Source organism: Drosophila navojoa, chromosome 3 (assembly GCF_054131105.1).
Source record: "Drosophila navojoa isolate 15081-1374.11 chromosome 3, UAZ_NAV_1.0, whole genome shotgun sequence".
In the NCBI taxonomy this organism is placed as follows: domain Eukaryota; kingdom Metazoa; phylum Arthropoda; class Insecta; order Diptera; family Drosophilidae; genus Drosophila; species Drosophila navojoa.
The window spans coordinates 11,210,874-11,238,476 of NC_142891.1; the positions used below are offsets into that span (position 1 = coordinate 11,210,874).

At 31.3% G+C, this 27,603-nt stretch overlaps 1 protein-coding gene across 2 annotated transcripts in view; it reads left to right on the top strand.

Annotated features, from left to right (window-relative positions):
* tai (basic helix-loop-helix family member taiman) overlaps window positions 1–27,603 on the top strand; it is a 115,547-nt gene that overhangs the window by 25,232 nt on the left and 62,712 nt on the right. For both annotated transcript variants that reach the window (XM_089256804.1, XM_089256805.1), the window contains exon 2: window positions 1,774–1,969. In XM_089256804.1, the coding sequence (XP_089112930.1) occupies window positions 1,941–1,969 (29 nt within the window). In that variant the 5' untranslated portion in view covers window positions 1,774–1,940. The remainder of the gene's footprint in view (window positions 1–1,773; window positions 1,970–27,603) is intronic.

The following is a 27,603-nucleotide window of genomic DNA, read 5'->3' on the forward strand; positions in this document are numbered from 1 at the left end:
AAAGATGAAAAATAAATACAAAAAATAAAAAAATAAGGAAAGAATTTTTTGTTTTGTTGGGTGGTGGCTGCATTGAGTATACGACACGTTGGCAACAAGGGAAAAATAACTCTCTCGCACACACACACACACACACACACACACACACACGCATACTCAGTCAGATACACATATGACAGCTGAATGCGTTGTCTCACATGCGGATTATGCAGCTGATGAGCTTACGAGAGGAAAGGACAAGCAAAGCAGATAAAGAAAAAGCCTCAACAGCAGCTTCTCAAACTCAAAGCACATAAACACACACACAAACACAATATAGACACTCACGCATACACAGAGCACTACAAGAGATCTCCACGGGGCTATGGGCTTAAGCATTCGCAGTTCTACTGATTAAATATTACAAGAAAATTTCTGTAGAAGAATTTTAACAATTATACAATTCTATAATTATGTTTTAAAAATAATAAGTTGATAGAGTATATTTAACAATTTACTATTCTATAATTGTATATAAATGGTTTTAACTAATTTACTATTCTATAATTGTATATAAATGGTTTTAACTAAATATTTTTATATTTATTAAAGAACATTTTGAATAAAATTAAAGAATTTTTCACTATTAAAAAAAATATATATTTAAAAAATATATAAAAATGAATTCAAATTAATAATAAAGACAAAATAAAAATGTAGAAAAAATTATAGCCGCCATTTTTACATATTCTACATATTTTATTATTGATAAGAAGTTGAAATGCATTTTATAAAAGTAATTTAATATCATTTAATGTCTGAGTTTTTGGTTATTTATAAAAATTATATATGTACGTGGCTTAATAAGAAAATCTTTCAAGAAAAGCTAAGCTGCCCTTCTATCTAATCTCTACAGCTTACTTATCCTCCAGACAGATTTCTCTCGAAGCAGGATACCTAAAGCTTAGCTTGAGTTTTCCTACAAGCACATTTAGTATAGTCCACACAGGCCTTAGTCCATATTGCAACGGTTTTCTATAACTTCAACTTTTTGGCTAAGCACATCTAATTCGAATTAAGATTTGGTAGCTCTGTGAAAATGTCAAAATTCTAAAATTTGTTATGTTTTGTTACCACTGTGCGTATTTGGAGCACTTAGAGACATGCGATTTAAACCGTTAACCCTTGCTGGCCGAAAAGAAAAACTTGCACTTTGCCAGCGGCAAGCACACAAAGGCCCCTACGTAATGTCTGCCCCGACGAACCTGAGAACCCTTCCCGAGCCTCAGCATAGAGCGAGAAAGAGAGAAATTCACACTTGGCGCTTTTTACTAATTTCGCTCGGTTTTTATACGGTTTTATTTTTGCCTCTTCTCTTTTTTTTTTTTTTTGGGCACCTTGGTGGAGTGAGGTGCGGTGGGTTGGGGTGGGCTGGGGTGGGCCATGTGAAAGAGTTGCGGGGCAGGGTCGAAGACGGCTCGACCCTAAGTGTTTCTTGTAACTTGAGTCTTCAAGTGGCCAGCTGGCATTTGCTTTTGCCAGTTTTTCTTGTTTTCCCGGGGCAAAATGCGACCAGAGTGTGTTTATGTGTGCGTGTGTGTGCGCGTGTGTTTGTCGAGTGTGGCAACTTATGTCAAGCCCAACAACGTTTTGTTAAAAAAAAAAAATAATATAATAAAAATACACAAAAATAAAACGAAAGCAACAAAAAATTGTCATAAAAGTATTAAAAAGAACTGTTGGAAAATGTTAATAAAAATGTTCTTTGCTTTTTTCTTTTTTTTCTCTTTGCAGTGTTTCATTTACGTTTTGGTAGCGCGTGTTTTTATGTGTAGCCCCCCACAGTTAGACATCAAATCAACGACGAGCAGCAGCAACAGCAACAACAACAACGATTGCAGCAACAACAACAACAACGGGCACATCTAACGCTGCAGCTAACAGATGAGCCCCAACAACAGATGTCAATTGCTGCAGCCGAAAATGCAGGGTAAGTGCACCAAAAAAAAAAAAGAAGAAGAAGACGAAATTGAGCAGGAGTAAATGAGACTTGAGCACAAAGAACTTGAGATAAAATAAGGAAAAACGAGTGCCATTAAGATGACTGAGTTGTTGATGTCTCAAATGACAGATGTTGCAAGCCGGGCAATTGGCCTGGGCAAGATTTGTGTTGTTGCTTGGGGCAGAAATAATTAAATAAATAATTAAATATGGGTAGAGGAGTTGAAATGAAATAGGGAACATATATATAACAAGTTTTAAGGTCTACATACCAAAGAAAAATATTTAAAATAATTAAAAAATATATAAATATTAAAAAAAAAATGTTAGTATAATATATAATATAAAAATATATGAAAATAATAAATCTATAAAAATTATGGGAAATATAAAAAATAAAAAAATATATAAATAAACAAATTTATATACATATACAAAAAATTAAATAAAAAGTCATATAAATTAAAAAGTTATATAAATAAAAAATTATATTAAAAAAACATATGCATAAATAAATTGTATAAATAAAAAATGTTAAAATATAAAAATAAATTTATAAATAAAAATGTTATAAATAAAAACAATTTATAAATGGAAAAATTATAAATAAAATTATTAATAAATTTAATTAAAAACATATTTAAAAATTTAATAAAACAAAATTTAAAAAAAAAATATAAATTTAAAGAACAATAAAAAAACAATACAAAAAAAAATTGTTCTTTAATTGAATAGTAAAGGTTAAATAATAATCTTAAATATAAATATTAACGCCTTTATTATCAAAAAAAGACATTTTTTTTAAATAATCCAGCAAAATGGTTGGGTTTGACTCCCAAATGTTAAACGCATAACTAATGCTTAAATGCCCGCTTAAGACATTGACAAAGCCTTCCCAAAATGTTATTGTGCCTATTAACCCGTTCTAACGTGAAACTTTAAAACATAAAAACAACATTTTTAATGATTTCTTATTCAGAATTGATAATTATCTACACATTCGTTGTATTTGACACACGAAATTTCTGGCATATTTTCGAAATGCCTTTTGGCTAATTTCGAGCCTTCTTCAATTTGTTTGTTAAGAAATTCCGACGACGAATTCGTCAACATTCTTAAAGCACTGGAGAAAACACACGACATCACATGGTAAACGTTGCTCAGCGTCGTAATTAAGTAGCAGCTGCTGTTGCCGTGGACTTACCTGGTCTAGACTTAGACAAAGCCAAATACAAAATACAATATGTAGACAAAAACCTAACGGTATATGCAGACAGGCACGAAAAATGAAATGTGAAGGTAGCAGACGATATATGGGCTCATGTGCGAGTCATTAGAAGCTCATTGAATATTGCGACATCACGCCCCAAAATCAGCAATCATTAATTGCACGTTCTTCACTCTGTCAGTCTCACACACACACACGCACGCTTATGTAGCGAGAAACTAAACGAAATACTCCAAATATAAATGTATCTTCCACTTAACTGGCCGTTGGCAACGGCAATGGAGACGTCAGGTCACGCAAAGTCTACGACACCTTGCCATCGAATTTAGCTATAACATGGGGCGAGAGAGTGAGCGAGTGAGAGATTGAATGAGCAAGCGCGAAGAAGAAGAGGGAAGAGAGTGAGCAACGTGGAGATTGAGTGCAATGCCTGTGACTCTATCTGAGGATACACTAAAAAAAAAGCGAAATGCTCAGAGCTGGAGTTGTTCTCTGGCAATTCATGTAAAACGCTGAGGGAGATAAAATATATGTATAAGCACATATAGCTCAAGGGGATACACTAAATTGAGTTAGCCAGGCCTAACACATTTAAGTATGGCCTTGTAAAAATAAAATAAATCAACTTTATTATAGAGACAAAAAAGAGTTAAAAATATGAGCATTAAGATATTCTGGCTTATAAAAAGGCCAACTTGTAGAAAATCAATATATACGAACTTTAAATTATTATGGTCCCTTACAAAATACAACTTTATTATGGAGAAAACGATAACTTATTCGGAAAGAGTGCTTTAGCTGTTTCTGATTTTCCGAATAGTTATATAAATATAATAATAATAAAGAGAATAGTTATGTTCAATATAATGATAATAATTACCATCATTATAATAATGATTAAAATATTAATAATGTTCAAGAAAATATTACCAATGATAATTAAAAGGAATTGTAATAGGGATGCTTTTGAGCATGATAGACCTGAGCATATTTATAATAACTACCAGTACTGTAAATATTAATCTAACTCATTATCATGTGAATTTTAATGCTAATAATAATGATTATGAGAATGATAAACCTGAGAATAGTAATAATAGATTCATTTACCCCATTATCATTATTGTAAATAATATTATTACTCAGTAACATCTTTGAAATTAATAGCATTCCTCATCCTTATTATTCTAAATGATGCTCAGCTGATAATATTCATCATAATGAGAATTAAATATGGTTATATAACTCATCATCATCATCATTGTAAATGATCTTCCTTGAAATAAATAGTATTGCCGTATAATAATAGAATATCATCATTCTGAGTTATTTATATTCAGAAAATTGATCGAGATGATAATACTCATAATGATGATAAGTAAATATCTACATATTCTCGATAGTAAATTTATGCAGATCTAAATGAATATGATTAATAATATCAGAATTGGGAGCATATCGTAATTTGTTAGAGCATCTCTTAGTTGGGCACTCCCTAACGTAGCTTACTCTTACTTATTCTCAAATATCTTTGCGCATATTTTGGTCTTTGATTTATAGCTTCCAATTTGCTTCATTTCTGCTGTTTTTTCTGGACTTTTTGTGGCATATTTCGGCATATTTCTATTGCCGCTCATAATTTCTCAAGTATGTTTTGGCATTTGGCGTTTCTCTTGTTATTTTGCTGTGTTTTTTTGTTTTTCGCCTTTTTGATTGAAATTGATTTTATGACTTTTGTTTTTTTATATCGGTTAAACTGAACGACGAGTGGAAATTTGTGGCGATTTTTTATGATTTGATTTGCACCAAATGCGCGTGTCTTTATATATTTAGATGAGCATTTTTGGGTTTATTGCCGGCGTGGGAGCTATTTTAAATAGATAAAAAAAAAAAACTAAATCATGTGATTGATTGAGTGCATTAAAATTAAACTTATTTTGGTTGGAAGCAAATAAATAAATAAATGAATTTTGCTCAAATTTTAAAGGTCTTTTAAAATGGAATTTAAGGTCTCTGAGTAAATGTTGTAGATGTTTCATTTATGCAAGTGAAAACCACAAACTGTATGCACACACATATATACACAGATTTATAGTTATGTAAATATGCAAAACTAACGTTCCACTCAATTTAGATTGTGTATGTGTATATGTATGAAATCCATTCGAATTTTATGCCACTTTCCCAGTTGCATGGGAGCTGGCTGGCATCAACATTTAATGACTAAATCAACGCAATGTCTGTTCAACATTTTCACTGCATCATTTTCACTTTTCTTTGATGCGGCAACTGAAAACGAAAGTGAAATGAAAACGAAAGACGCTGAAGCTAAAGCGCGAGGTTTTCAATCTGTGCGCGAAAAAGCGAGAGGGCCACATTGTTGGAGTGGGATGGACGTTACAGATAGAGTTACGAGTGCAAACGGTATTTGGGTTTAGGCCTACAAAACACACTCACACACACACACACACACACACTCACACAGCAGCAGCAGCACAGTGAAGCCTCTCTTGGCCACGCTGATGAGTTTGGCCTACTTTCACTTTCGTTTGGTTTCGTTTCGTTACCATTTTTTTTTTTTGTTTCTAACGCGCTAGGCTGTTTTTTTTTCGGGCCCAGCTCCAGCTTAGCCGGTTTTTCCAACCGCACAGACCCACTGACAATGAAATAAAGTTGTTTCATATTTCATGGCAAGTTGAAAAACTGAAACTGAAACTGAAAACGAAACCGAAACTATTTCAGAGGCAAAAAAAGAAAAAACAAATCAACTTGGCATAGAAAAATGCCTGCAAATTACTCATCAACTGTAGACAAACCAAAGGCTTTGTGCGGCCAACAAAAACGAGAAGGCGAAAAACAGATTTCGAGAAAAAAAAAAAGTAAATGAAAACCTAGTTTTGTTAGCGCATTTTTATCAATGGCAAAACAGGCTGAAGCTTTGTTGTGCCCACGTAATAATATTGTTATAACTACATACATACATACACATACATATATATTCAATTTAATTTAGTAGCTCATATAAATCTATTAATTTTTGAAATGTTTTCCTCTCCCACTTTCACTTATGTCAATTGCAATTAGTGTGGCCAACAGCGTCGATGTCGACTATATGAATAAAGTTTCTCATTTTAATTGCGCTCCTCTTGAATTGAGCCTACAACAAAAGCGAAAAGCTAAAAGCAAAAAGCAATTTAATTGCTATTGCTGTACTTTGTTGTTGTTGTTGTCAAATCGAGCAGCAACAACAGTGTTCAAAACTTTGTAACTACTGAGGCTAAAAGTTCGACTTGTTACTTGACTTTTTGGCGCTTTTAGTTACTTTTTATGGCCGGGCTTGTCGCAACTGTTTTGCGGCTTAAATAACATTCTGTCTAATTGCGGCTAAAAACTTGCTAAATGCAAAGCTTAACAACTTAATCGATTAAGTTTGGCAAATATTATGTTTGCCGTTAGTTCGTTTAGGTATGAAAATAGCCGTTACACCATGCTCAGTGCCCTGATCGAAGTCTAATTGAAAACCCAAAGGCGGAGATATTGGGATAGCAAAATATAACGGTGGCCAGCAGTTCAGGAGGCGTTACATCAATTTGCTGCTAGACAGTTTTCATAATTAAAAATATTTGAGTTACAATCATTATATGTGAAATATATGTAAATTTATCGAAAATCTGTAGTTTTCAATAGCCACTGCTTAAAAGAAAATTTAAAGCAAAAGTAAATTAAATAATATTCAAAAAGAAAAGAAAATAAGTCAATCAATCATAATAAAAGAACAAAAAATAAATAAAAGAATAAAACTAGACAAATAAATAAATAAATTAATGTAAAAGCTAATGTTAATTAATTAAATTAATTATAAAGTAAATAATTAAAATAATAATAAATAAAATATTGAGATATAAATGTAAAAAAAAAAAACGTAATGCATTTATTTATAAGTCGTATTAAAAAACGACCTAAGAAATTTATAAAAAGTAAATAAATATAATAATTAAATAAAGAAATACATAAAAAATGATGAAAACAAAAATTATAAAAAAATATATTTAAAAAAAAATATTTAAAAAAGAACAAAAAGTATATAAAAAATATATATCTATATAAAATATATATAAAAAAATATATATATAAAAAATAAACAAATTTAATATATTATATAAAAATAAAAAGTATAAAAAAATAAAAAATATATATAAAAAAAATAAAAATATATATAAAAAATTAAAATATATATAAATAAAAAAATAAATTAGAAGTAAAATAAATATGTATAAAATAACGAAAACTTACATAAATATATACGAGTAAATACAATAAAATATGTTAATCTTAAGAAAACATATGTTAATTTCTATAACAGAAAACCCATATGTTAATCTAAATAAGTCAAAATATGTTAATCTTAAAATTCGTTATAAAGTTGTAAGTAAATATTTCGTGCTCAGCCGCCTTACTATTTATATGAGCACATGGAAGATATACAAATTAGCATTCTAATTTGATGCTTTCAGTTAGATATCAGATATCAGATGTCATACCTGAAACTAGTGGTTTCAATATCATATGAAATTACATTTCACTCAAATACTCTTTCAGTATTATAGTAGAAAATAGTTTCAACTTACGAGTCCCCATTAATGTTCAACTACAGCAGTTTGAATGAATCAAGTTTCGACTTTATTGATTGCAATTTGCCCCTCTATGCACCCACTTCTGGTTCTAGATTAACCCACAGCTGCTTTGCCATTTCGAATTCGAATTGCCAATAGCCCAAAACAATTGACGGTTCACGCTTCCCAAAACAATTTGCATTGGGCGCTGAGGGCTAGCCTAATCTTTTATTTTGCCTACCTATTTTTTTTTTTTTTTTTACCAATTTCCAATTGTGGCTTGTAGCATTTTAGACACTACTCCTGCACGACTCACCGAAAGGCAAAATAGGAGAGAGAGAGAGAAAGGGAGTTACAGAGAGTATAAGCAGAGGATATCATCTATAATTTCGTTTCTAAGTGCCTGCAAACACATATTTTCCATTTGGGGCCCAGCTACGTTTGCAAATTTCATATAATTTTTTAAGCAATAACAAGCGGCAGCATCTAGAGAAACGACAAACGACGCCCACACGAGCTTAGCAACGCAATGAAATCAGTTTTCCAGAAAGCGCAAAAAGCGAAAAAAAGAAAAAAATAATAATAATAATAAAATGTATAAGCCGCTTACATAAGAATCAATGCCTATCAATATGGCTTGTTATTTATTTCATTTCTCTGTCGCTTATTGTTCAAGTTGAATTTTAAGTGCGCCCTAATTGGTGTGCTCGGGGGCGTGGTCAAGTGTAGGGCGGGCAGCATCAATCAAATGTTGTCAACAGCTATAGCTGGTATCCATATAAGGGGAGAGAGTGAGAGAGAGAGAGAGTGAGAGAGAGCGAGAGCTATGTAGCTCGCTTCTAGGCGCCTTAAGCTGCTCTTTTTGAGCTGCGAAAAACTTTGATGAAAATTCCAATGTGCCCGTCGCATTGACGCCTTATATAAGCACACAGATATACATACACATATATATACGTACACATATATATATATACATACACACTCACTCACTCACTCAACCACACTTACAGCGCACAAAAAACTTTTCTTTTTTTTTATGACTCTGCTTTGTTAGAAACCCCTGACCATACGCTCCCCAGAGCTGTAGCCACAGCCACTAATGCAGAAGCGCTGTACTTGGGCGAAAAATAAGAATAAAATTATTGCATTTTATTTTTATCTCCTTATCAGACGCGCATTTCTCTGCAAGACTTTGACTATTAAGTTGTTGTTGCTGGGGTTAGCTCTCGCACTACATAATTTATATGCAGACAGCGCAATTGCAGTTTTGCGCTACGTTTCGGTTTTTCCATTTGCAGCAAAGAAAAATCATTTTCATTTTCAGCTCTCTGTTATTACACACACACACACACACACACACACACACACACACACACACACACAATGTATGCGGTTGCTGTATGCATTGCAAATTGCTTTCAATATATGATAGTTGGTTGCTTAGAGCAGATAAAGTTGGCAAACCAAATGGGCGTGGCAAGTTTTTTGTATTATAGCAAAAGCAGAAAACTCTAATGTCATGTGTCGAAAGTTCTAAGTTTTTTATATGAGGGAAAAAGTTGAAACTTCTCTTATCGAATCTATGTTTCTATATGAGCTGTGATTTTTCTTGGTTATTCCAAGCGATAAGAAATAATATACAAATATATAATTTCTCTACTTTGTTATATTTTCAAATATTTATCAGAAATTCATACATTTTCTTAAATATATTCCAACTCATCTAGTTTATTATTTCGTATTACGTAAAGATAGTCTCATAAATTTGTTTGAAGCTCTGCTTAGGCATAGCAGACAGCTTTCTGAACGCCTACCGTCTTCAATGTATTCACCCACATACATGCATATATATGTACATACATGTATACATATATAGATAAAATACATGCCATAGACCTAAATGCGCCCACGACTTTTACTACAACACATGACTCAATATGTCAATCACCCACAACAACAACAGCAACAACAACAACAACAACACACTAACTGAGGAGATGAACTGGCGTGTGTTGTTTATCACAAACAAAATTTGATATATAATCCGTCTAAGTGATAATGCTTATTATATTTATTATTATGATTATCTTACTTTAGCATCTCAATTCAATTCGAATGCCAAAATATTAATTACATGATAATTACATTTATACCTAAACTGCTTTAATTTTGCAATGATATACCATGATGATACTTAGTTCATGCAGATATTGGCTTATTAGTTGTATATATCATATTTGGTATCGATATATATCGAGCAAATAAGTGTGACAGCTGTTATAGATTCATTTAAACTTAAATGGGTTTTTATCTAAGCAGTAAAAACTCAAGTCAATATCAATATCAGCCCGTTTTTGAAGATCTGATTATATGCGTCCTATCAACAGGAATGCAATATATCAGAGCTACATCGATAAATTGTTGTGAAAACTCTATACATAATAAAGAATTCCTAAATTTCATTAGCTTTAGGATGATATGATATGATATTTGGTTCACATTCATATGAGCTTATTAGATTTAGACTATAATTATCGATATATCGATAGATTTATACTATATATATTTGAAATCGATTTATATCTATTAATAAATTGATTGAATTATATGATAGAGACTTCTTTTGCCATATAATTTTGATATCAACTTAAAGACAACTCTATATTTAAAACGTCGATAAATAATTGCGAAAAGGTCTGAAAATTTTAAATGAATTTGCAATTCTACTTCAGTAAGCTTCTTCTCTATTATGCTCTATTGATATTTCAAAATGTTTAGACTAATTTTAGAGATGTTATCTTATATATAATATCAAAATATAGTCTAGAGCTACGAGGTATTTACATGTCGAGTTCATAATTAATAACATAACTCATTCTAGTATTTCTCCTTATTTATTTATTATATTCATTTTGCTTCACTCTTCGGTCAAACAATTTTTGTAATGTGAACCTGAGCAGCTGATGCAGTCGCAGACATTGACCAGACGCAAGTCAGAGAAAATGCAAGACAAGACGTCTTCTAATTACCCACAGGCCGCAGGCGACCGCAATAGACCCATACGCCCGCTCTGGACACGAATTTGGCTGGTTAGATAACGTAGTTGGAGCTGTTTCAAGAGTCTTATGTAAGGGCCATTGGCACTTGTTACATTTCCCACATTTATTGGGCCAGTGCGAAGAAGTTATTAACTATTAGCGAATGGCCCATTTAAAAGCGAGGCGTTTTTTGGCATTCATAATGCATTTTGGAAGTGCTCATATTTGTTGTTCAGTTTTACACTGTTTGTCTTTTTATTTGCAATTTGCATTATTCATTGGAAATTGCCGTTGTTGCAATTATCAAATATTTATGTAGACCGGTCAACACTCTCTAGCCGTGTTAACAGAGCCATTTCGAAGGCCTGTCGAAAAGTCGTACTAAATGGGCTGAACACCTGAAATATATATAAGTTGGCAGCACGAATTAACTAGAGCTGCAATGGGCTGGACTTTGGCCTGATGATATGCAAAAACTTGATGAATTTTATTGCCTGTGTGGCCCTTAAAATAAAAGAGTATAATATATATACATATGTCATTTATGTACCTTAACATATTTTAAAACTTAATTTACATGTTACAGCGCATGTTAAATATTTTAGTGGAGTGTAATATAGAACCAGTCTAAATTTTTTCATACAAAAACTGTATAATAAATTTACAATAAACTTGAACAACTAAAATATACAAATATGTATAAATATGTTATTTTTTATCATTCGATTGTAATATATTTCTTATGATGACAATGTAGTATATTTTTTATTAAAAAAAAAAAAACAGAAAATATAATATAAAAAAATATAATATAAAAACATTTTTTCATAAAAAACTGTATGATAAATTTACAATAAACTTGAACAAATAAAATATACAAATATGTATAAATATTTTTTTTTTTTATTATTCGATTGTATTTTGTTATGATGAGAATATAGTATATTTTTTATTAAAAAAAGAAGAAAATATAATATAAAAAAATTCGATCATGTTATCATGTATTTTATTATATTAATAAAAATATTCTAATAGAAAATATAATATAAATATATCGATTACAGTGACATACTTTCATTTATTTATTATTTATATTCATGTATTTATTATATTTTCATTTATTTATTTTCACGTATTTAATTGTGAATTGAATCAAAAATATATGTATGATTTTTTATTATGTTGAGTATATGTTTCATTGTATAAAGTTTTTCTAAAGTTGATTTAAAATTGTTGTATTTTATTAATAAAGTACCATTTAATCTCCATTTCATCTCTCCATATTGTAGTATTTTTTAATATGACAAACTGCATGTTACATTTACAATGTACTTTAGACATAGACTTCAAAGCTATCAAGCTATTAGCACTATGTAAATATCTCAATAAATATATTATAGGTTTTAACAAAATGTCAAAGTGAATGATAAATTTACAAAGTACTTTATATACTTTTTTATATACAATGACAACATGTTAAAGTGCATGTTACATTCACAATGAGCTCAGAGAACTAGCTTATAAAGCAGGCGTATACTTGATTATGCTCTACAGTAGAGTCTAAGCATTATTCTTTTTGATTTATCTTTTATGTAGCTTAGCATTTCGGCTAGAAGGCATTCCAGTTGCTTTTGCTGCTGTTCTGAGCTGTAGCTAATGTATCTAGCTAGTTAAACCTCGCCCTCGCCCACGCCCTTCTTTTCACATCTTTTTATTAATAAAAGGTTCTGTTTGGGCACACTCTCGCAATGTTCCCGCTGCCCCAAGCTTCAAGGTCTTTGTGGCAGCTCTTTCGCTGCTTTTGTGATGCTCGTTTCGGCACTCTGTTTCCCATTCATTCATTACAACCTCAAAAAGTTGCCTAATTACCCATCAACTGCTCTTGGGCTTCGTCTTTCATTACTTGGCGTCATGTACTCAACATTTTGCCAGTTGCCTGCCTGCCTGCCTCAATAACAAGACTTCACCTTCAGCGTAAATTTTTGCAAATCAAGTTTAAAACCAAAAGCCCCAAAAAATACAGAAATGAAAACGAGATACCAAAAAAAAAAAAAAAAAATCTTTGCTATTTTGGTTGTTGTTGTTGTTGTTTTTTTGTCGGTTTTAATTTTTGTAGCTGCGCCGCATTTGCTTCTTTACGCCGCATAGTTTTTGCAACGTTTGATGTCTATAAATGTTGGTTAAGGTTGGTTTAACTTTGAAATCAAGTTTAGACTAGCACGGAGTTTTGTTAGCGACTCTGCCAGCTTTTATATACATACATACATAGATACGAGCCTTTATAGTATATATGTACATATATAGCCACTAGTCGGGCTGCCGTTTCAGGGTGGGCTCACTGCCTGGCTGGCAACATTAGCCACTTGTAATTTAATGCCTTTGTCTTTTTTATGCTTTTTGTATAGCTCTCTGCAAGTACTAGCAGCAAATAGCTTTCAGTTTTCCTCGAGTGTTTTATGACCAAGTTTTGTATGCGTATTAGGTTTGTTTGTTTTTTATTTTTTATTTGTATTTGTATTTTTTTTTTATTTTTTGCTCATTTGCAGTATCATTGCTGGGCATTAGACACGGTCTGATTATTTGATAAATTCATAGATATGTGACGGCATTAAAAGTAATGGCAAATTATGTTTAACTGCACTGGCTTGCAGTACGCGATGCGTGTGCACTATGGGGCTTTATCACAGTTGCGTGTGCTCAACGGTAGCCGAGTTTCAATGGTGTGTTTAATGTTGGGGTTTGTGTTTGCTCAGCACCTACCTACATGCATACATATAAGCGATATATGTCACATTCATAATTGCCTAACATTAATTGCAATCCATTTTGGGGTTTAGTTTATTGCTCTGTTTCGTTCGGTACGTTTGGATGGTTAATGTTATCTAAGGATCTGTATGTTGGCTTGAGCATTGTGCTCATGCTATAGCTTAATTATGATGGGGAATCGGGAATATTTACGTAAAATTCGATGGTTTTATGTTGGTTTTTGTCAGCTTTGTGAGAGGAGTATTATATTAAAAGAAATTAATTTTTTTGTGTGTTAATATTTTATAAAGCGTTTTTTGTGTTTATTTCATAAAATTTAAACATAATTAAATGAAAAAAATTTACTATATAAAAATATAAACATTGTAGTATGTTAATAAAAAATCGATACAAAAACTTAAAAATAAATACAAAAAATTATGAAATAAATCATAAATTATAAATATTTTTACTTTTTCTAAAAACTTGAAACCATAAAGAGCAAATTAAGGAGAGAAATATTATATGTACAAAGCAAGTAAAATATATATGTATAAAAAAAATATATCAAGAGTATGTAAAACAAATTATTATAAAATATAAAGAAGGTAAAATATTAAACAAAAATAAGTTATTTATATTATAAATAATATAAATAATAAAATAAAAAGGTATTTAAAATTTATAAAATTATGAAAACTAAATATAAAATAATAAATAATATAAAAATGATGTATAATATCAAAATAAATGTAATAAAAAAACATAAAAAATATATTTTGAAATGTATTAAATTTTTTTGAAATTATAATTTTATTTAAAATTTATTTAAAAACTAATATAAAATAATAAATGATAATATAATAACAAAATGTATTAAAATAAAATTAGTAATATAATTTAAAATGTATTAAACGAAAATACATAGAATACTCATTTTAAATTTTATTTTAACCACATGCTTAACAAACGGATTTTTTGTTTAGCTCTTGACATTATATTCACAAATATCCAATTAATTTGAAAAAATTCATATTTTTATTTGATATATATGTACATTTAAATTTTTATTTTTTTTTTATGCCAGAGCTAGTATTTTGCTAACACTGCATTAAATGTTAATCAATTAGTTAATCTTGAGATAAGAGCTCATTAAGGGCATACTGTGCTGCCTCAGATATATAAGCTACTTAACATAATTAATGCTATTCTCTCGTTATAAAACATACAAAAATTTTACTATTCATATGCAAATTCTTCGCTTTAGTAGCAAAACTTATAAACAGGAATCTTTCCCATATTTCTAGCCAATTGTCGTCATAGTTTGTGGTTTCATTTCGGCCACACAGAAATGTGGCTAGAATGTCTGCTATGGCCATGCGTTGAATTTGAGTGCATGGCAAATATAATCAATGGCCTGCGGGCCCTGGACGTGCTGTGTGCGGGCATTGTGCAAGCAAAACTTTGTCTTAATGCCATATTACTCATTTATTGCCTTTGCTGTTTGAAACAATGAAAGCAAGCGAGCGAGTGCTGAAGGCAGCGAGAAGAAGGGGGGAAAAAAAGCTGAGGATTCAGCATGCGTATATAATTTTACTGCTTCATTTCGGTGTACGTAATAACACCAAAGGCAAATATGCCTTTTGCCAGCCAGCCAGCTAGTCAGGCAGTCGGCGAGCCAACCGAGCGACCAACAATAAAAAAAAATACAAAAAAAAAAATAAAAATCGTATAAAGTAAAATAAAATAATAATTTTTGCCTTGGGGTAGGTCATGCTCGCAGTGTTGTATGTGTTGCTGCTGCTGCGGCTGCTGCTGCTGCTGCACATTCTTTACAGAACTCGACTTCTCGCTTGCTTTTGTCTGGACCCTCATGCGTAATAAAAGCTAAGAAATATCTGGCACAATGATGCATGCCATTCGCATATACTCACATGTACATAAGAGTGAATATGGCACTGAGTGTATATAAGAGCTGTGTGTCTGGTCCATCAACTCAACTGTCGTTTCTTTTCATGTCTCATCAGCTGCCGTCTCCAGACTTTTCGGTATGCATCAGCTTCAGTTTGAGTTAAAAAAATTTCATTATATTGTATGTATATATATAAAACAAATATATATGTATAGTAATAATAGAGCGTCTGGCATTATCAATATACATAAAATAGGCACAGCTTGATTCATATTTATTGTAATTTTGGCTTTCACCTATATATATATGTATGTATAATTGGTTTTTCATATTGCGATAATATCGTGCATTTTGCTGGCTTAATTATGCAAAACGTTTCACCGACAATTAGCAACAGGCCATCAATTAAATTAACAACTGCAACAATGACTTTTTATTGCTCCATAAATTATTATTAAATAAATATTTGCCATCCTTTCAAATGGTCTGACAGACGACATCTCACTATTCATTCAGCTCCGCCGCAACGATTGCCCAGCCAAATGCATATTTCAATAATTCATTTTGTGTATTTTCTGTCAGAATGAAATGGCAAAAACAATGCTAAATTATGGCTCATTCTCGTGCTGTACATTTTAAGTATTAGTTTTATTTATTTGTTTTGTATTTTCCTTTATGTAAAATATGTGTGTGTGAGTGTAAGTGTGTGTGCGTATTTTTTTTTTGTGATCAAATACATTTGCCGCATATGATGGAAAATTTATAAATATTTATATATTAATTATATATACTTTATACAAATTAAATATACAAAATTATATTAAAATTAATTTAAAATTAAATTTCTTTATATATATTTTGGTATATATGTATGTGTAGTTTACTTTTAAATTTTCTATTTTTTCTATGCATAAGTATAAGTAAATATATATGTAGGTGTTTAATAGTAAAATAATAATAAATATTTTGTATAAGTTACATATGTGTAAATGCATTTTATATTTGATATACAATTAAATTAATCAGAGTATTGGGAATATGATAATTAAATTCAACTTTTGAACGATTTAAATATTTATTTTATTTAATTATTTATTATTCCATCGTCTTTTTATCTGTATCAATGCACGTCGTAATATCGTCTTCTTGTATTGGGATTTCTATTTCTTCATTCACGTACACTAAAAAAAAATCTTATTAATAATGCTCAGTAATTAACACGACCTTACTAAATGAAACCGCAAGCCAATGATAGATCGATCGATGGTCAATGTTATAAGAACTTAACCGAACAATTGAAGCGCTTATGATTCGCATACAATTTTAAGGTTTTTCTAGTAATTTAATAATTTAAATTAAAACAAAAAATCAATTAAACCAAGTTTTAATAAAAAAAAAAAACTAAATGCAATAAAATCAACTATAACAAAATATAAATAAAAAACAAATTTAAAAAAATAATACTAATTGCAGTTTAACCATAGCTGTTATAATTGTTATAATTTATTTTATTTATAGTTTTTTGTTTTGTTCTCTGAGCATTTATGTTAATTGCAGCAATTTCCGCTTAAGAAAAAAATTAAATAAATATTAACCTTATCTTTTGCAAGTTCGCTTTTTGTTTTTTTAGTTTGTAGTTTTTATTTAAGAGATGTGCCTCATTAAAACTGCATTAAACTAGACGGGTTATTTATTGGCCTTTAACACGTCATGAGGCCAGCCGTGGCTTATGCACTTCTGTCGGTGTGTATACCCTGTAATTAAAACACAATTAATCAAATGATTAAATGAGAAACTGAAATTTCAGGGGTTTTCGATTGATATGCAATTGAATTGTATTTCTTTTGGGCTTTGAGGAATTGAAATTTCGGTTTTTAAAAATCCGTTTTTCATAGATTATGGAAAAATTGTATAAGAAAAGCAAAATAATAAATAAAATTTAAAGTATTAATGAGGTCTAATAATTATATAAAAATATATAAAAACAAAAATAATTATAAACCTATAAGAAATTAATAAATACATTAAAAAAAATAAATAAATAATAATAATAAATAAAAAAAAAAATAAAATAAACATAACATGGATTAAATAGTAAATCGATTGAAATTTATTCAACTAGTTAGTTTTAAGAGCTAAGCCCAAGAGTTCTGTTGAGATCAAAAAGCTACTCATAGGAGTCATAGATTTTATATAGTATATTGTGCTGCCCAACTGCATCTATTAGTATCAATTATTATATTATAGTATCTATAATATTCATATTATTTAGCTAAAATGATATGCTATAGAAAACGTATTCTTTGATTGACTTGTTACAGCATATCTGCTAGTCATGCTGCCTGAAGTTCTGTTGTGCTTGTTGGGCGTGGCGGGCATTGCCAAATTGCTTGTGCTTCCTCCACAGCAAGCTGCTCTTGTTCTTGCTCTTGTTATTGTTATTATTATTAAACAGCATGTGGTCTCCGTTACAGTCGCATTCTCCGGCTCCAGTCCAGCTGCTCAATTTTTGTACATTTGTTTGCTTCCATTTTCCAGCCCTACCCTGCCCTGCCTTACCCTGCTTTGCCCACTCGCTGTATATGTATGTATTTCATTCTGCTTCATTTTTTTTGTTTTTCGCCTGCTGCCATTTTCATTTTCAATTTTCCTCGCTGCATACGACGCACTCACTGTTGCACTGTTTCACTGTTGTGCTGCAGCTGTTTTGTATCTTTCAGTTTTGTGCGAAAATTTAATGAAAATGGTTCGCCTCCGACTCTCTTTGTGTGTGTGTGTGTTTTGCCCGCAGCGCTTTTCTTTCGACGAGGGCTGAGCACCCAGAGTGGGCGTGGGCGTGGTCGTGCTTGTTTTTATTGCAATTAAACATGCAATTCGGGCCAGCCATAAAGCATAGGTGCAGTCCTGACTGCTTATGTGTGTAATTGGTAGTTCGCCATATGACTGAAGCACGTACGTATGTATGTATATGTATGTATCTGGTATCTGTAAGATACATTCGCATTATACAGACATACAGATGTGCATTGCCAGCAAGTGTGAGTCAGTTAATTTACTTTCTTTGTTTGCTTGCTTGGGTATTCAATTTCTTGCTTGAAATGCTGTAAGAAATTGAAAGCCAAATTTATATACATAGACATATGTATATATGTATATACATATGTATATGTAGTTATGTTAATGCAGTTAGTCTGAGTATATATAATGCACATATAGAGACATAGAAATTCCATTTTCAATTAAATTTATTTATTATACAAGTGGGAACATTTTCTTCAAAAATTGTACAAAGAAAAGTGACTAAAATAAATAAAATTAAATGCAGTAAATATAAATAAAAGATTCAATTTAAGTTAATTAAATTGGTCAATCAAAATACAAATAAACTTTTTTGTATTATAATAATATTTTTATTTTATCATTTCTATTATCATTTTTTAATATTTTCACCCTAAAAAAAAAAAACTATTGTGCTTTTATTATTTTAGTCGAACTTTCAAAAATTAATAAAATAAAAAATGTAAAACAAAAATTCTAAATAAAATTAAAAAATTAAATAAAATGCAGAAAATCAATTTGAAGTATTTATTTATGCAGCTGAACTAATTAAAATTTTTATAAATTTTTATTTCATATATATCTTCATATATCTCTTTATGCTTATGTTGAGAACTAAAAAAAATATATGAAAACTAATCAGTTTAAATGTTCTCAGATAATTATTATTTATTATATTGTTATATTATATTAAAACTCAATTTATTTTTATTATAGATTTTACATATATTTTTTATGGAACTTCAAACAAAATAATTGTTTTTACATTGTTGAGAATTACGAGACATTTGTGCACCACCATGCTTCTTCATCTTTTTTTGGGTCCTTTGTTGCTCCCCAACTTGACAGCATATATATTTTTCTTTTTTCTTTTGATGAAATGGCTTTTGATATGATTTATGATTCTATTGGAAAGATTACGACAGACGCCGAACAAAATGAGCAGAGGCGCTGCCGCTGCTGCTGCTGCTGCTGTTGCTCTGGTTGCTGCTGCTGATGACGACAACAGCTGCAATTTAGAAATTAAATTTGCCATGCAACATTAAGAGCAGCAAAACAAATGAAAGAGTGAAGCAGCAGCAGCAGCAGGAGAAGCAGGAGACGTGGCAGTAGCAGCAGGCGCTGTGATTCACAAGAGAATTGCAGACACGCCCCTTGGGCACCCCTCCCACCCACACACACACACACACACACTCACCCTCTGCTGGTGAGTTCTGGCGAACTCGGGTAGTTGTCCGTCCATAGCGAGTGTCTCCTGTGCGCGTATCTCCATGACGCGACACATGTTGTCGCTTTGGTTGTTTGTTTTGCGCTAATATCCGGCAGATACTTTTGCCCCTCTCGCTAATAATTCATTATCTGTATCTGTATCTGTATCTGTAGCTGTAGCTGTGGTAGGTGTTGCCAACCAAAGCCAAAGCGCTTGCAATTCGTATTTGTATCTGTTGAATGCGAGCAAAAATACATTTCGTGATATTTTTTGCCCTTTTATTTTTTTAATTTTGTTAATTTAAGTGCAATAAACTGCACAGCAGAGACAATGAACTTTTTTTCCATTTCGGAGTCACTAATTTGCTATTGTGACGTCATAACGTATTTCGTACAAATTTATATTTTATTTTCAAGTTCTCCGATTACGCCATGACGCGTTAAACAAGTTGAATGCCCGGAATGCCAGCCGGAATTTCACAAAAAAGCTTTTCCCCAACAACAACGAGAACAATAAAGGCAACTAAATGCAACAAATATATTTTTAAATATACAAATAAATGCGTTCAAATGTGAGCTATTTGTATGCCGATTTTTGGTATTTGTTTCTGTATTGAAATATTTTAATTTATACATAAATTAAATACAAGTGAACTAATTTAATATTTAAAGAGTAAAATATTAAAGAATTAATATTTAATATTTTAAAATAAAAATAAAAAAAAATCTAATGTAATCCAAAATAAATAAATTTAATTAATAGTAAAAAAATAAAATAATAAATAATTAATATTAAATATTACAAAATAACAAATAAAATCAATGAATTGTGTAGTAAAAATTATTAACATCTAACATTAATAAATACAAAATATCAAAAAAATTGCTTTGTTTATTTATTTTTAGTTTTATATTTATTCAACGTTTATTTTTAAAACAGGAAAATAAACTTCGAAAAAATCTGAAGTTTACTGTTTAATTTTTTTATATTTTGAGTGTGAATTATAATTTATTTATTGCTAATTAAGATAAATTCTTCATATTTTAGATTTTGTAAAAATAAAATTAATTTTATTTTATTATTTTTCGTACGTAATTCATTCAATATTAATTTATTCATTAGACTAATTTCGTAGCTTTTGTAGTGTATTTTGAAATAATATGTATTTTATTTCATATTTTTGCAATTTTTCTTTATTTGAAAAAATATTTCCTTCCTTTCGACGCTCTTTACTGTTTAATTTCTCGCTTTCTAATTAACGGCGCATAAAAAGTCCGCATTCTCTGAATCATCAAGTTTTATAACTCAAATATTACGACGCATTTACATACTCAACTCACTGTGTGCAATTTAGTCTTTGTTTCTTGAAGTCCTATCGCGGTTCTTTGTTTGGGTACAATTTGGGTTTTCCTTGTCCAGCCACAAGAAGTGAACCCACAGACACACACACACTTGAATATATCTATATCTATAGCTAGGTGTAGCTTGACCACATATGTGCTTTATGTATATAATATCTTTGTATAGCCAGTCACTAATTATGGTCGAGTTGATTCCGCGAAACTTCTGCTATGAAGTTTTGCATGGCAGACAATTTATTTATGCATTCATTTTTTGGGTGTGGTTGAGAGCTGGCGCAAACTTTAATAATTACTTGACTTGAAGTTGGTCTCTAGGGTGACTCTATGGTAAAATTTTCCACAGCCCATACTGTGGGTGCTGGGTGGGGTGGGGAAAATCGCCTGTAAATAAACTAGCAAATCAAATGGAAAGCGGCGTGTAAATCTGTCGCATTAGCAAAACATCATGTTTCACTGGAAATGGCACGCACTGTAAAATATGCTAACTACGAGGAGCCTGTCTCCTTCACTTGTTGTTGACAGACGCCTAAACGAGGGGCAATCGCAGAGCGGGCGGGGCAGATGGCGGGGAGCTGGGGAGCTGGGGCGGTTGCTTTTGTGTAGCACGATCTCATGGCAACATTGCGGGACAAACAAGTGCGGCGAGTGCGAAGCCAAAGCAAGGACATCATCAAATCGACACAGCCACAGTGCCCACGCAATTTGCACAGTGGGACAAGAGACAGAGTGAATTTAAAATGAGAGGAGAAATAAAATAAAGTCGAATCCCGATAAATCGAAATGGCAGAGGGATCGGGCCTTTGTTTCTAACTAAACAGAAATTTAAATTACGAGAATTATCGAGAAACAATTTTTTTTCAAGGCGGTCAATATTTGTATTGTGATTTTTGATTTAACGATGTACAAGTGTTTGTAACTGTGTGTATCTATTTCTCTCCGACCTTTTTCTGTGTCGTTTGTTATTATTATATACATAAAAAATTAAACAATTTGGAAATTGAATTATATAAATTATTAAAATGTAATATCAAAGGGAGTAAATAATTATCAATAAAAATGTCTAAATGAAATAAAAATGTTTAAAAATAAGAATATTTCCTATTAAAATAAAATAAAAATAATATATATTTATATTAAAATAAAATAAAAAATATATATTATTTTTAAAATAAAAAAAAAAAAATTATATATTTTCTATTAAAATAAAAAATACTCATTCATGAAAGTGCAATGAGTAGTGTTTTTTTTTTTAATAATAAAAAAATATATATATTTTCATAAAAAAAAAAAAAAAATAGAAAATTATTCGATTGATTGATCAATGATATATTATAAAAACACATATGAATTCATGTTATATTAATTATATACATTTAATAAAATAAATAAACAAAAACTAAAAAATTAACAAATTAAAAAAATTAAATAAAAAAAATTTAAATAAATATATTATTTAATGCTAATAATTAAAGAATTAAATCTAATTATTTAAAAAAATTGAAATAAATATATTAATTAATACTAATATTTAAAGAATTAAATCTAGATATTTATATCTCATAAGGCTGTGCACAAGTTTAGTTTCCCACTAATTTAGCTTTTGTTCAACTGTTTAATATTTTTCGTTCCACTGTGCAATGTGTCAACACTTGTAGATTTTGTTATCAATGTTGTTGTCGCTGTTGCCGTTGTGTTGTTGCTGTTGTTGTTGTTGTTGTTGTGTATTGGTTTCGTATACAACATGTTGAGCCGGAGCCTTAATTTATGCCACTTGCCGCCGTCGCCGTCGCCGTCGCCGTCATTGTCGCCTTTTGTCTTCCTCTTGCTCTGGATCCAGCCTCGTCTCGTCCTCGTCTGTGTGTGCCAAAGGATTTTTGGGTCTCACCTTTTGCCTTGTGCTTTTGTTGCTGCTGCCAAAGCCGTTTGCCATTTTCACTCATTTTCGCATTATATTTCTAAAAATATGTGTGCATATAGAAATTTTACAATTTTCCATGCCTTTCCACCGTCTTTTTGCTTATGGTTTTCTTTTTTCTTTTCTATTAGCTTTTTATGCAGCGGCTCGCTTTATGATAATTTTTTATGGCTTATTGTGTTTGATTACACGTGTAGTGCTGACAACAGGCCAAAACATCAACAACAACAATTACAATGTCATATAACAACAACAAGATGAATATTGGTCTAGCCATTTGTTGGTTTCTCTTTGTGTTTTGTTCACAGCGTTTCGCTTTTTATATTTTCTTAGCTTTTTCGTTTTTGTTTTTGTTTTGCATAGGTTTCCCTTTGTATGAGCAATATTTTTTTTTTTTTATTTTTCTTTTAAATAGCATTTAATTTTAATGATGCACTTATTGTCTCACACCTGTATTTAATTTATAAATTTTCTTTCTTCTATTTGCAGGTATGTATTTGACGGAATTTATTTAATAATTATGAGCATCGTAAGTTAAAACCTAATATTTATTTTTATATGTAAAATTAATATTATTAAAGTTTATAGCAGCCTGCAAATATTAACATTATCGTGAAATATTTATATTAAAAAAAAATATATTTAAATATTTAGAATTAAAACCAATATTAGACAAATTAAAATAATTGTGAACTTTAAAAAATAGGTTTTTAAAAATATATATTATAATATATATATAACATTAAAACAAAATGTTTCAAAAATAATAATAATAAAGTAAATAAATAAAAGAACTTAAAAATTATATTAATTAATTTTTAGCTCTTTTTAATGGATATTTGAATCAACTTTTTAAAGCAAAAATATTTAAAAATAAGAAAATAATATTTATTAAGACAATAGATTAATAGTATTAAAAGTAAAATATTATTAACTGTATATAAAAAAAAAAAAATTAAATAAATAAATAAATAAATATATATATATATATATATATATATATATATATACTTTTAATACTATTAATATATTGCCTTAATAAATATTATTTTCTTATTTTTAAATATTTTAATATATATATATTCCCACACTACATTTATTTAGAATTCACTTTTATAATTCTACAATTTATAAATTCATTTAAATCTCTTAGTGTTTACTTTAAAGTACGCTAATTCCCATTATTCCACGTTTCTGCCTCTGTCAAATGGCTAAAACATATTCTTGGTAAAATAGCCAAGTTGGTTTAGATAATTGTATTTGACAGTTTGACAGTTTGATATGTCTGGCATGCATACACACACACACACACACATACCAATACACATACACATACACATGCATATCTAGCACATTCTTTACCGTTAATTCAGTCACATTTTGAGAACACGCTTTTGGAACTAGTTGGGCAACATTGGTTAACAATTTGTTAATACGTAGCTAACAGCTACCCATATTTTCGCCATGTCCATGTCCATGTCCATGTGTCTGTTATCAAGCGATAAATCTAATATGGCATTTCCGTTTTGCACTAAATTATTGGCAACGAAGAAGTCATATATTTGACTCCTTTTCTGTGCGGCGCTCATTTGCTCTGCTGTTAGCCACAATGGCGCTTATTAAAAAACTTGCTCGGCCAATGCAAAAGCCAATAAGAAGAGAACAACAACAACAACAACAGTAACAACGGCAATAAGGAGAGCAGCAACCGCAATGGCAAACGACATTATTTGTATTTGCTGTGGATTTATGGCATTTGTTGGGGATCTTAAGAAACTTTTTAACCGACGTACATAGATACATATGTAGTATAAAAACTACGCACACACACACACATACACACGCACTTGCACTTACACGCAAGCACAGCGCGCTCTCACTAACACATACGCACACACACACACACACGCACGCTGAACAGCAACTCCAATCGGTTTACTCACTCCATGCGACGCCTTTGGCTTACGTTTTTTTTTTTTTTCATTTTTGTTTTTGTTGTTTTTTCTTTTCTGTTACGTACGCTTTGGCGAGCCAAGCGGTCGCGCGCGCGTGTTCCAATTGCCACAACGTTCCGCGCACAACGATAACCAGAACGTTTCTTGGCGCTGCTTTTGGAGCTGCTACGAAAACTGCGACGCAATTGTGGCGCTGAACTGTACAGCGGAGGACATTGACATTTTGCATTTTCGTTTCGTTAGCATTTTTCGTTCGTTTCGCCGCAGCCGAAGAGAGAGCCCAAGCACAACGTGTTGAAAAGAAACAACATTTTTTAGCCAATGCTGTTGCGGCTGCCTCTGCTTCCTCTTATACTCGACTGTTGTTGTTGTTGTTGTTGCTTTTGATGTTGCTGTTCTTCTAGCTGTTGCTGTTGTTGTTATTGTTGTTGTTGTTTCTTACGTTTCGCTATTGGAGCTCATTAAAGTTGTGATAATGCGCGACGAGCTCTCAAGTTTCTCATGTTCTCACTTCAAAAATCTTGACAGTTTTATGGAGCATTTTGCTACCAACTCAAAAAAGAACTATAAGTGTGTGTGTGAGTGTGTGAACAATAAACTAATCCCGCTCATAAAACTGAGATTTGTTCTTGAGACCCCTTTAAACCATGTGTGTGCGCACACATGATACGATAAAACCAGATGCCTAGGATCATGTTTTCGGGCCATAAAGTTAAGAACGGGCATTTTGGCAGATTCTTTTTTTTCTTGTAGAATTTATTAAAAATTTGGTCTTGTTTTTTTTTTTCTGTTTTGCAAATCAATTCATTGGGTGTGAACAATATAATTTGTAGAGCTCATCATTTGCGCTATCCAAAACTATTTTGTTCATAGCGCTTTCAAGTTAATTAAAAAGCACGCACATAAATCTTGAAAAATTCATTAAAAAAAAAATAAATAAAAACTTTTCTTGCTGATTGTCATATTGAAAGATTTATGCACTGATTGTGCTGCCGGCAAATGTATTTTCTAAGTGCTTTTTAATTAGTTTGATCTATTTATTGTCTTTTGATGTTTGCCTATAAAAAACAGAGAAACAAAACGGCGATTGGAAAGACGAAAAACAAATACTGGAAAAAAAAATAAATAAAAAATTATAAAACAATTTCATGAGCTGAGCTAGCGTTGATTAAAAATGTCGTGATAAGGTTATCAAAAAAAAGTCAACAGAGGGTCTATTTTGTTTAGTCGCAACCGAATATAATTGGTTAAGCTGATAGAGGTTAGAATAGATTCTTGTTTCAAATATATTGAGAGGTTAGAGGAGGTGTTTGAAAGGTCATTAAATCGGTCTCTTATCAGTTATTTCAAGATTTCTATTTAAGATTTGTCAGCATATCTTATCCACAGCTTCCTATCTATAGATCTTATAGACCTCTTAAAGGACCTCTCCAGCGCCTCTTTAAGCTTGTGTTTTGCCAGCATACATACAGACTTCTTTGAAGAGCTGTAGAAATACCTCTCTAAGCTTATATCAACATCAATCCTTATGCACATTTCTTCCATTGACCTTCATTTGCCCTATATGATGCAGTCACGCACGCACAAGCTATCCAATTAGAATTCTAACAAATCTGCTGAATATTCTTCATTTCCGCTTAATTCGAGCCATTTGTGCGAACCCGTTGCAACCCTAAAACGTGCCCCACCAATTCCGTTTTGTTCCAACAACAAGAAACCTAGAATATCGCATAAGGAAATTTCCATTTCGTGCTCAATGTACATACGTAATATTTAAGTGGGGAGAAAGGACATTTGTTCCTTGAAATTATTTTTGACGGTCATAGGAGTCGGACAACTGTTGGCCCCTTCTCAGTCAAGTTAACTGCGCAATTCCCACACAAAACAGAAATAAAAAGAAAAAAAAAACCTCCTTCACAAAACTAAAAGCTATAATGATGACTTAATTCAGTTAAAACGATTACGAAAACAAAGACATAAAAAAGATTCTAAACATTTGTGATATGCTACGCAGATATTTTACCAGCTAATGTGAGTGAATGAGAGAGAAAGAGAGAGAGACAGTTGGAGAGGGTGGCCAAATCGAGCCGAAAATTTGCATTAATAGGAAGACACAAAGCACAAGCTATAATAATTAAAAGAAATTCGTAAAAGTAACTGTAGATTATTGTCAAAGTTTGGTGCGCCTCTCTCACTCACTCTCTGCCTCTCTCTGTTATAGCAGAAATGTTGGCTTGGGGAAGTTTGGAACCCTATCCCAACCGGCGTTTTGACAGCAGCGTCGTCGGCGTTGGCGGCGTTGTCATGAATGGGGCGGCTGACAATGAAACACACACACACACACACACACACACGGACACACAAAAACAGCCAAACAACGGTATGCTAGAGCTGCACGACACGGCGACAAAGCGACAAGCAGCTGTTTGGATTCCCAAGTGTTGATGAAAAGCTTTCACCGCTGACTGCTCTGGCCCAGGCCCAAAAGCAAAAGCAAAAGTTGCAATGCTTAGTAATTTCTTTTGTGTGTTTGCAAACACAAAATGACGCAAGCGACAGCGCCACAAGGCGTGTTGAGAGAGCAGCGTT